Genomic DNA, 12652 nt, shown 5'->3' with positions numbered 1-12652 from the left:
ACACAGACGAAGGGGGATTTATCCCCTAGAAAAGTCTCGAAAGTTGTAAAATCGACGATGCTTTAGAAGGTCTTTGATAATGTTAGGTGGAGCTAAAGGAGAATTTCGGGTTCCCTCCTGCAGGAAATTTTGCAATTGATTTCCTAAAGACGTAATTGTAGATTACCTTTGACTATTTCAGAGAAGTGCTACGGGAGGTTCTCCCCCAGTAATTTCGAAATTATAGTTCGAAAAACACAGTTTTAGACGATTTGATGTGATGTTACGGGAAGGAGAGATTCAAGTCCCTCATCTCTCTCTCAGGAAACGTTTCTAAATTGAAGCTTCAAAATGTTATTTTGACCGACCTTCGTTAATGTTAGGGTAGGAGTTTTTGGGGACTTACACTAGGAACATTTACGAAAATTATAATGGAGCTTCAAAATACAAGAAGTTTTCTCTCCCTCTAACTTGTAAAACATATTGTATCTTAGTTGAATGATGTCTCAAAATATTTCTTTTCCCATGGAGAACTAAAATACCACCACATTTTCGAGAAAGAAGGATTATCCGGAACGAAAAGCCGTCCCTCACTTCTCTCAGATACGCCACTGCAGTGTAAAAGTATATATTAAGCAGTCCCAAAAAATGCGCTATGCATGAAAAATTCTTCTCTTCTTTTAAAAGAGAGAGAGAGGGGGCGCATTGGGGATTGTCTCTTTTTTTTTTCTAGCTCTAATATAACTAGTTTTCATCGGAAAAATCGTTAAAGCAATTAATTCAAACTCATAATATTATTTAGAAATAATTTTGGCCAATTAACGACCGATCTTTCTGCTGAAACCTTTGCGAGAACAACTCCCGTATCACTAAAAGGTATCACATCAGTCTAAAACATTAAAAGTGTTTTTACTGAGACCGCAAACGCTCGTATTTTAAACAATTAGAAATGTCAAGCTGGAAATTTAAAATGTCATTATGGGTTTCCGTAATATTTTTATCAATAATTGAAATAAAAAAGAAGATATGGACATAGCAAAGAAAGGAAAGGGGGAGAAATCCCCGAAACTTATCCCTTCACTTCAGGCTACCAAAATAAGCCTAGAAGAGCGTTTTTAAAACTGATTTTGAAAGAATTCCGGAAAGGAGTTCCCAAGCCCCATCTTGAAAAATGGCTTACAATTACATATTTAGGACTTCCATTCCGAAAAGCTTCATGGATAGCGCTCCAATCCCCCCGAAAAACGTCCAACCTAAACCTGTGAGAAACATACGCCAATTCATCATTAATTATTGTCTAAAATTTTGTTTTTAGGATCTCAATTTATAAAATTTGCCGGGGATTCAACCACTTCTCAATTTAATAACATCAAATATGTCTAAAATCTCTGTTTAGAGCTTCAATTTCAAAACATTTTCCGGGTTAGCGCAACCGAACTCCTTCATAACATCATTGAAGATCTTCCAAAATTGCATTTCTGGAATTTCAGTTACGGAAAATACTAAGGGAGCGCCCGAGATTTTTTCCTTCCATGAACATTACCGAAGATCCTCTAAAAACTTCATTTTAAAGCTAACTTTGAACATTTCTGGGAGAGCATCCCTCTCTGCCAACATCGTTGAAAAATGAAGATCTTCTCAAACTTCTTCTAAATTCTTCGATAAATTTCGAAAACTTTCCGAGGGAGGACCCATGAAAAAATTCAATTTTGCTTACGTTCGACGAGCACGACCGGTAGCGACTAGTTAGTTAATCACGTGACAGCTAATGATCACGTGCTCAAATCAACCAATCAACTGCTTAGAATGGTAACTGCTGTGGTTAACCGGTTGATCATAGAACGCTTCGGTTAGTAACCAGTTACTTAACGGTCTACCGGTGAGTTTCGCCGAACGCAACCTTTGTGTTGCATCATTGAACATTCAGGTTTTCAGCGAGTTGCGCCGTCAGACCTTTAGTAAAGTAAAATAAATAACCAAATGGCAATTACTTAACCGTGACTGTACTGAAATATGAGCTCGGTATTAAGACTTGTTAGTTTTTTGTTTACGTCGCCTTATGTGTGTGTTTGATTAATGTTATCTAATTTATGGAGCGAACTCCTATCTCCTGTTTCGAGGCATGGAGATACTATCTCCATTGATTTGAGCTCTGGCATGCTCTAATACTTTGCTTAAAAAAGCAAAAAAGTAATTTAACTTAATCAAAAATGAAATTTTATTTTCTGTTGTCAAGCTTTATCTTTATTAAATTGTACCATAGATAATCATTTTCCGTGAGTCCTTCAACTTATAATAGCAGCATTTTCCCAGCATTTCATGCATTCAAGGTGAATTTTATTGTATTATTAAAAATTTTCCATTAGCACAATTGAAGTATCTACATTTAATGATAATATTTTTCTCTTTCTTTGCTTTCTTTCTTATTTGCTGCGAAATAGGATAAAATCTGAGTTTTAGGGTGAAAAGGCCTGAGATAATTTTCGTTCAATTCCATTCCTAAGTCTTAAGACACACTTAAACTCCAAATTAATTAAACTTAAATTCAACTTGGTTTAAAGCAACTTGAATACTTCAACACCTCAATAATAATGCAATATCACTTTTAACCCCTAACAGGGGACGTGCAGCCTCACAGACCACACAAAAGTTCATCCCACCACCCTTATTTCATTTTCAGTCCGATTTAATGCTTTTTCCAACAAAAAGCTATTGGGCAATAACTTTTTGTTTTGTTACCTTTACTTATCAGTATCGTTTGGCAATTGCATCTGGTTTAAGTTTCATTACATTCTTTGGAATCGGTCCGGGAGACCACACCTGCCCTTCAGTGTTACAATTTTTGCAGTAGTCGACATGGCTATTAATGTTAGTACTGTGCAATTCCACCGTTACGGACGTAACAATCACAAACTTGAAATACACATAATTTCAATTTGGTTTCATAAAAAGCTGCAATTTTGTTTCTTGTTGTATAGTTTGGTGTTATTTATGCTATCAAAAATTTGGGTGCAGATTGCTTGATTACAAAAAGTAACAAAAACTAAAACAGCAAAATATATACATTGTCATACAATTGCAAATATTCCTGTGAATTATTCATAGATTTCTAAAATTTTCTTTGAAAAACTTGTTCTAAAGATTTCAAGCTTTCTAAAACCATAAAGTTTTCATGGATATTGTTTGTAAAATTTATGATAGAAATTAATATATTTGTTACGGATGTAACGTGTCTGATATGCTAATTGCACAAAGCAAATAAAAGCTTATACATACTAATAATTTCTGTTAAGAGAGTGCAATGATCTAGATTAACACATTATTTTGATGCTTCAAGTTATGAATTGATAGTTTTCAAAGCTTTGGGGAGGTAGGGAGCAGCCCCCCTTGCATTTACCACCATCAAATAAATATAAAAAATATATTGGTGCCTCATAAAAAGTAAAATTATCCAAGGAGAAATTAAGCAAAAGAAAAAGTTTGAGAGTTTTTAATGCTTTTCTTTATCTCTCACCTAACTTATTAACTGTCCAACTTCTTTTAAAGTTTAACAGTTGCCTTTGATTTCGATCTCTTGTTAATAGAATCGACACGTTTTTGCTAAGGATGGGAAAAAAAAAGGTTGAAACTCATCGGAAAAATACATTTTGCCCAACATTTGCATAAATAAATCTTAATCTTGCTTCAAAAATAGATGTGCTTTATCTGAGGATCAAATGTAGCTAGTTTAATATTTAGCTCTTTTAAATCCAATCTAATTATGTTTTTAAATTTAAGTTTTAAAACTATAAAATATTCAATTCATCAATGAAAAAGTACTTTAAATATCAGGTAATTTTTTGTTGAGAGCAAATGACAATAAAGTAATGCAGTAGCTTTGGATTAAACTATTAAACAACATGACGAATTCTTATCTCTAAGTTAATTTTTAATAAAGAAGTAATATCAATTTGACTATGCTGTCAGAATGATAAAAGTTTGAAGAGAAAAATTGTAATTAATATATGTAATATAAATTTGAAAAAAAAACTTCATAATGAAAATTAAACAAAAATGCTTTGGATTTCATCATTTTAAATGACGGGTCATTTTCCATACAGATTCAACGGATGAGTGTGCTCGACCATTTTTAATTTTTTTGAAACTGATATCCCAAAAAGATGCATATGAATGATGTTTAAAACTACTTTTATTTTTTCTCTAACCTTAACCCTTGATTTTTTAGAGGTCATCAAAAGTCATTTTCTTAGTCAAAAATGGGACTTTTAGACCTTTGCATTTTGGCCCAAATCTAATTGAATAACAACCATGGCAGAACATTTTACATTTTGATGTTAAAGTAAATAAGATAATAGTCTCACGCACTGAGTTATGTAGCTGTAATTAATAATTAAAATAATGGCAGCAGGCCAAAGTTCAAGGTCAAAATGTAAAATTTTTACTCATTTCAAAGGGTCATAACTCGCTTAGGGGATAAAAACACAAAGTGAAATACGGCAAAAACTAATCACTGAAGTCACACTAATGAGAAAATATAGCTGTAATTGTGTGCATGTTTACCCTTTTAGAAATTACAGCTCCTCAAATATCAGAAAATTGAGAAAAATGACATTTTTAGACCCCTGTAAACCAAAAGGGGATGGAATTAAAAATAAAATTTCTTGGCCAATTGAATATTCCATTCAAGTACTATACATGTTATATATATTGTTTTGTGTATTTGGTTTTTAAAAAAGATACAGGTCTTTGAAATTGAGCAATTTTGCTAGTTAATTCCACACTAAAACAGTTAAATAAAAAGTGTGAAAACTTCATTGCACTTTCTTAAATTACATATAGCGTGCTCTATGTAATATATTATACTGGAAAAAGATATTTTAAGTATAAAAATAATTATTTTAATTTGATAACTTAGAAATATTTTTGCATAAATGAGTAAAGTGAGAAAAAACAACATCAAACATCTATAAGCTCATTACTTTTTGCACTGAAAAAGGCGTTCCTTGTAACGCCGAAACACGTGTCTGCTGTAATTGGCAATTTGTGCTTTTTTTTTTGACGTTTTCTCTTTCTGCACAAAGGTATTTATTTGTCGTAAATGAGTAGTTTATACATGATTGATAGCTTAAAGGTTTGACTCTGCAAATAAAATTCCCAATACAACATTTAATCACTAATTTATGCCACCGTATTTAAATATTATCGCTGTAAAATTATTGTCCCCTAGCAATAGGTATGAAGAATAGTGTGTTACTAAAAAGACTATCAAAAGAAAATGCCCATTGTTGTCAAAAAAGTTATTACATAGCTTGTGTTGATCACTAAATTTAGAACCCCTGTCATTGTCTTGCTCCTAGTATATTTTCAAAGTATCAAATTATGAATGTGCCTTGGCAAAGCATTCCAAAACGCTATATACTTGAGTCACCATTACAACTATAGGACTACTAGGCGAGTTCATTTTTTCAAAACTACACTGAAACAAGACATAAAAAACGCATTTTTTAAAATTTAAATTTCGTATATATAATGTTTTTGCATATGTTTGAGGCAATATAGATATGTTAATATACAGAGCATATGTTTGTGTGTATTGAAAATTTGTGTGTGTAGATAGTCTAGAAATTAACTAATTAAATTGTCAATCAAGTATGAACTACTCATTCATGTCCAAATATTTCTAAGTTATCAAATTAAAATAGTATTTTTATACTTTAAATTTGTTATTTTTAGTTTAATATATTATGTAGGCCATTTCAGAAAGTGCAATGAAGTTTTCATGCTTTTTATTTCTGTTTTAGTGCTTAAATTAACTAGCAAAATTGCCCAATTTCTAAGACCTGTATCTTTTTTACAAACCAAATACACAAAACAATATATATAACATGTATAGTACTTGAATTTAATATTCAATTGGCCAAGAAATTTTATTTTTAATTCCATCCCCTTTTGTTTTACAAGGGTCTAAAAATGTCATTTTTTGTCATTTTTCTGATCTTTGAGGGGCTGTAACCAATAAAGTGTAAGCAAACACACAGCAACAGTTACATATTCTTATTAGCATGATTCCAGTGATTAGTTTTTTCCGTATTTGATTTTGTGTTTCCGTCCCCTACGTGAGTTATCCCCCGTTGAAATGAGTAAAAATTTTACATTTGACCTTGAACTTTAACCTGTTGCCATTATTTTAATTATTAAGTTACAGCCACGTAACTCAGCATGTAAGACTATCATCTTACGCACTTTAACATCAAACCGTAAAATTAACTGCCATAAATGTAATTCAAATATATTTTGGCCAAAATGCAAAGGTCTAAAAGTCCCATTTTTGACTGCAAAAATCACTTTTGATGACCCCTAAAAAATCAAGGGTTAAGGTTAGAGAAAAAATAAAAGTGGTTTTAAACATCATTCATATGCATCTTTTTGGGATATGAGTTTCAAAAAAATTAAAAATGGTCGAGCTCAGTCATCCGTTGAATCTGTATGGAATGACCCTGATAAGTGTAATTTTCACTAAAATTTACTTGGAGAACACAATTTTTTGTGTCATGCGCACATATATACATTTCTAGATATATATTTTTTACTCTTTAAATAAAGTGCATTGATATAGCAAAGTTTGAGAAATTAAGGAACTCCCCCCCCCCCCTCAGAATATTTTTATGCAAGTTATTAAGCATTAATTGCTAGTGTAGAATTATTAACACCAATTGAATTTATTGCATGATTTGGAGGACAAAAAATCTTACCTTGGGAGGAACTCATGTGTATTTCAATAATTAAAAAAATATATAATTAAATATTCATTAACACTTATGAAAATTTGACAATCAGAGTATCAGAAGTTTGTTATATCATATTACATGTCATATGCTATATTTTAATTGCCTATTCAGTACTTTTTTTCTATATAATTGGAAGTATACATGTGTTACGACCGTAACGTACTGCTTTTTGTTACGTCTGAAACAAAAAATGTTACATCTGTAACACCATTTTTTAAAAAAACTAAAGAAATTGTAATGTTATGAACTATGGTAAACAATTACTCTGATGAATTGCTAAAAAGACAAAGAAGGATTTCTTTTAATTTTGATTCTTTTAGGAAGTAATGACAACTTTTGCTAAATTTTTGTTACGGGCATAATATTAAATTTCATTTTTTTAAAATTTAAATTACCTGATTTCATTTTGCGAAAAATAAAATAAATGCATGTTATTATAGTAATGTTAATAGTTTAAACTGTAGTACTGCAATTACTTTTGTTTATTTTCATTTTGCTATTAGAAATAAGCATTTGAAACTGTGGTATTTTTTTTTTCTGGTTGTTATGAAGACCCGAATATCATACTTCTAACTGAAGAAAAAAATTATTATTTAACTTTTTTTTAAAAAATCAGTGCAATATTCTGAAAATACACATTTTAAGCTTTACAATGATATATAATGTAGCAAAATAACTGCAACTGAAATTTTGACCTACTGGTTTCACTTTTCATGGAATTGCCCAACTGCAGAGATAGGTTCATTTATCTTATCTGTGTTATGCGGAAGAGATGCAAAATAGTCTACATTAGGTTGATAGTTGTTTGAAATGTTGGCAATAGTTACATAATGATGTTTTAGGAACAATGAGGGATGAATTATTCCTGAAAATATGGCACAAAATACTAGTAGTTAAAGGGTTGTCAAGAATTTCCTGTAACGTGATCTAATCATTTTTCTCTTATCAAAATGTTCTCTAAATTAAACAACAAAAAATTAAATCATTAATTGATAATAGACTCATTTTTATTACCAGTAGTAAATTATTTACTGCAGCATATGATTTCTCTTTAAAAAATTGCAAGGCTTTGGTTAAATTTCCACTGAAAAGGAAATTCAAAATTTAAAAAAAAAAAAAAAATATTCGCTCTAATAAAGATGCAAGGAACATTTAAGGGAAATTACAGGAATGTATCTCAATTACTCGATTTTTGAAAAATTTGAAAGTAGAGTGGTCTCTGAGACCACACGTCCCCCCCCTTTATATATTTAACTTACTATGATGATATACATAAGACTGAATCAGATAATAGTATTTTCTTTTTGGGATGACTTGTGTCGTATTCTTTTTCTTTTCCAGATGATTCGTCATGCCAAGTATGTTTCTCTTACTGTTTTGATTTTGCAAACCACTGCAATGGTTTTGGTTCTAAGATACTCGAGAACTGTACCTCAATCTGGCCCAAGATACTTAGCTTCAACTACTATAGTAGTTTCTGAAATCCTGAAAATTTTTTGCTGTCTTGTTATGACAAGCTATGAATGTGGTGAGTTAATTCAGGCTCATTTTAATTTGGAAATATATAAAAGTTAATGAAATAGTTACACTTTATTTTTCTAGAAATTGTCTTTAGTTGACTATTGTTGCAGTGAAATCTTGTTAACTTGACACATTGATGACACGAGTTAACAAGACCATTCAAAATAACAAAAAAAAAAAAGAAAAGAAAAAAAACTTTGGAACCATAACAAAGTTTATAACCACCAGGATACCAAACTATCCTGGTAACCCAATTCAATTTATTTTTCGTAGCTGTTATTTGTATGAGTAAAAATTCGGTTCATGTTAACTGTAATCTGTTTAAGTTGACTACTATTTGCAGCATTCTTATCCAAAGTTTATCCTTCAAGGATCGATTCCGACACTAATTGGCTCCACTTTGTTTAACTGTAATCTGTTTAAGTTGGCTACTATTTGCAGTATTCCTATCCAAAGTTTATCCTTCAAGGGTCTATTCAGACGCAAATTGGGTCCGCTTTGTGTTTCCTTCACTACAGAGTTGCCCATAGGAGGGGATTATGGTGCAAGTTACGCCATCAAATTTTCTGAGGTGAAAATAAAGGGAGGGGGGAAATATATAACTCTTAGACAGTCTACCACAATTATAAACTGCCAGTTTATTCTCAAATTTACAAAATACTATTGTTTAACAGACATTTGAACTAAAAGGATAACTGCTAATTAAGCTGTAATTTAATTAAGAGAGCTTAATATTAGATTCCCACTGATCATTAAAATAGCTCATTGTTTGCACAATTAACAAAATTACTACTTTAATAATAAATTGGCCTTGATTTTTAAATTTTAATTTTTTTTCTTTTTTTTTATTTCCCTGAACAAGGCATTTTTAAATTTTTTTTTTATTTGTGAGTAAAATAATTAGAACTTAGTTGGGCCATTTTATGTTTACTTCTAGTAGGTAACACTTTCATGTAAGAATAAAAAAAAAAAAATGTTTCGAAATTGAAAAATATTTGCGTTCAAAAGTTATGTTTTCTGTAGAATGACCCTTAAGTGCAATTGATTCGTCTGAAAGCAAAATATCTGTAAAATATAAATTTGGGTCTGGCTGAATTTTTTTTCTCAAAATATTTTTAAAGAAAAATGCCTAAAAAACTAGTTCTTTTTTACACAAAAAAAAGATATAAGTTTTAATTTTTTTTTTCACACAACTCCGATCTAAAAATAAAACTCTGGATCGACCCCTGTAAATTGTCGTAAACATTTTGTATTTCTTGTTTTAACAGGCCTCTATGTGTATTAATTCACTACCCTCTTTGCCAGGGTTGCCAACCTTGGAGAGAGAATTTCTGGTGATTTTGAGGAGCATTTTTAAATTTTGTGAAGCAGCTCAATATTTTGCATAAAATGCAATAAAAAAAAAAACTAAAATTACTTATTAATATTATTTTTGATCTTTGATAATCATTTTAAGCACTAGCATGAACACGGAAAACACTTTTAAACACTATGTCATGCTTGAAAACGCTCTGTCGGGAAATGTGGAGCAAAATGTAGCTGCGCAGTTTGCTATTTTTGCGGAGCTGTTGGCAACCTTGTCTTTGCTATTTCTTTTAATTCCCACTTCTAAAGGACTTAACATCAAACATTTTCCTAGTACAGTAAAACCTGTAAAGTTGACCACCTGTCTAAGTTGACCGCTATTTTCAGGCACAGAATTAGATCTATATCATGCAATTTACCTCTATAAGTTGACCACCTGTTTAAGTTGACTGCTAAAGTAGTGCACTGCAAGTAGTCAACTTACACAGGTTTCATTGTATATGAATAGATGGAGAAGAAAAATATTTTAGTGTAAGCATCTCTCTTTTCATTACTCATCTTTAAGATTCAGTGAACTGTCATAATGGCAGGGTCCCTGAGAGGGTATGTCAGCCTAGTTGGAAATTAGGGGCCCAGACTTGGAATTGGAATAGTGTAAAATGTAGAATGTAAGGCTGTGTGGTGGGCGTTCGATGATGAAAGTGATGGGGGCCTGACTTGGCTTGCGGCTGTCCTGCTAGTTGAGGGCTCTGTTATTTTATAGTTTAAGAAGAGAGGGCTATGACTGATAATGAATCACTAGTGCTCAGCTAGGTAGTTGTTTTTATTTGTTAGAAACTGTTGTATGGTCAATAGCTCTACTCTAACTCTGTACTAGATATTCCACATATAAAATATACATATTGAAAAGAAAGTAAAGTACGTAAGAAAAAGAAGAATCTGTAAAGCTATTTGTGAAGTTTAACAAGAACATAAGACATAGTTTAAAAGTTTAAAAGTTACTAAAAATTTGTCTGTAAAAATATTTGCAGCTTCATACTCAAAGTACGTAGTCATAGTATAAGAACTCAATTTTAGGATGCTGATAAATTTATAAGCAATAGTTTTTTTTAACTTTACTTAAAAAAATGTATAATCAAATGTATGATGAATAATGCATTGCTAAAATTAATCTGTACAACCTAAATGAGAATTTTTTTTATTTTTGTACTTTTTTCCTTTTTGATATATATTTACTTTAATATTATTTACTACTATTACTTATTAAAGAATTGCCTACTTATTTGCATTTTACAAGCTCTTTGCAACTAATTTCCTGCTTTATACTGTATTTTCCCCATTTTTTATTATTTTTCCACTTATTTAGTATGTCTCCCAATTTTTTAAACTTTTCTTAATAGTTTGTTACTTGAATAAATTTTTTGTTGAATAACATGGTTTTCTGATGTTTATCATACAGTATTTTTATTCACATGGTAAGAGCATGTGAATAAATGAAATTTAAATCACCTTATCAATAATACCTGCATTTAGTAAAAATTCGTTATTTGTAATATTCCTCTCAAATTTGCTCGCAAATTCAATAGATTGATAGAATCGACATTTATTCAAAATCTTTTAATTTCTTAATTTAAAACTTTTCTTGTCACGTTTTGAAATATCCAGTGTTAAAATTAATGTAGAAATGCGCTGTTAATAAATTTGAAATAAAGTTTTTAATGAATTGAAGATGTCCTTCGCTAAAAATCTCTTTTTGCTAATGATTTTCGTTCCACAAAGTTTTTTTTTTTTTTTAACCTTGAAATTAGGTTTTTGAACTGTAAAGAAAAAAAAAACAGATATTTTGAATGTGATACTTGTTTTTAGGAAGCATGCCAACATCAAATACACTTCTTTACCTCAGAGCCAGGCTAACATAAGTCACATGATCGTTACTTTACAGGAGAGAAGGAAAACATTTGTCTTGCATACAAAGGTTTTGATACAAGCTCTTATAACACTGATAAATAATTACAGAGGATTTTTTTTCTTAGAATTGCATTCACATGGCTTGATGCAGATTAGGATTCTACATACAATGCACTAATAAATGGAAAATCACAATTTCTGAGCTTAAGCTAGTCTGACTTTGAGGTACAGATATTTCCCCTGCTGAAAATTAATTTCCTACTGAGCTTAAGATTTTCAACCTTTTGCATCCTCTGACTATAAATTGTTTTTTATGTCATAAATTTATTTGTGAATTTAATTTACGTTATTTTGTCTTAAAGGTTGGTCATACAGTATCTTAAAAAAACTTCTGCAGAAAGAAATATGGCAGAAAAAAATAGAAACACTAAAACTTGTTGTGCCAGCTGGCTTATATACTATACAAAATAATTTATTATTTCTTGCATTATCTGTCTTGGATGCAGCAACCTATCAGGTAAAGAATCCCTTCTTAAAATTTGGGTGAAAATCTGTTATGCATTTATCTGCATTAATATAGCTGTCAATATATTTCATTGTTATGATTTATACCCATTTGGTTCAGATAAATCCCCATGTAGAAAAACAAAGCCATTTTATATTTATAATTATTTTTTGTTGCATTTCAATTATGACATAGTTTGATTTTTCTTTGAATCATTTGGTTTTAATTGAAATTTGAATTCCTCAAAATTTTGTGCGATACCTGTTGAGATTTAATTTAAATGCAGTAAAGCATGATTTATATGTCTTTCCTAGATAAGTCGTTTTGATAAAGTCCCAATTAATTCCTATTCAATTTAATGCAAAAAGATTGTTTATGCGTTGCAAAATATTGGTTGTACGTAATATTGAGATTTCGGAACTTCTATTTCAAAAATATTCCTGTAGAAAGTTCCTGTCCCTATCCCCAGAGTAATAAGAGATGTGCTAGGATTGCGTTTTAAAGACTTAAATTCCGGAAAAATTCCTGAAAAGAGCTCCCTTTCTTCTAACACCATCGAAGATTATGTAAAATTACGGTTTTAAAACTTCAGTATTGAAAATATACATGAAGAAATTTCGTGTCTCTCGGCTCAAGGAGGGGGCGA

General features: G+C 30.7%; 1 protein-coding gene across 2 annotated transcripts in view; it reads left to right on the top strand.

Annotated features, from left to right (window-relative positions):
- Positions 1 to 12652, top strand: part of LOC129227283 (UDP-N-acetylglucosamine transporter-like) — a 60354-nt gene that overhangs the window by 30538 nt on the left and 17164 nt on the right. The window contains exons 1-3 of one of the 2 annotated variants that reach the window (XM_054861818.1): positions 2174 to 2309; positions 8109 to 8295; positions 11864 to 12018. In XM_054861818.1, coding sequence (XP_054717793.1) covers positions 8109 to 8295; positions 11864 to 12018 — 342 coding nt within the window. In that variant the 5' untranslated portion in view covers positions 2174 to 2309. Of the gene's footprint in view, positions 1 to 2173; positions 2310 to 8108; positions 8296 to 11863; positions 12019 to 12652 lie in introns of those variants that run through there. The other variant, XM_054861819.1, reaches the window with a different exon arrangement.

The sequence above is a fragment of the Uloborus diversus genome, chromosome 8, assembly GCF_026930045.1.
Source record: "Uloborus diversus isolate 005 chromosome 8, Udiv.v.3.1, whole genome shotgun sequence".
In the NCBI taxonomy this organism is placed as follows: domain Eukaryota; kingdom Metazoa; phylum Arthropoda; class Arachnida; order Araneae; family Uloboridae; genus Uloborus; species Uloborus diversus.
Note: the sequence above shows the minus strand (reverse complement) of the source record. Positions and strands in the feature narration are given on the sequence as shown.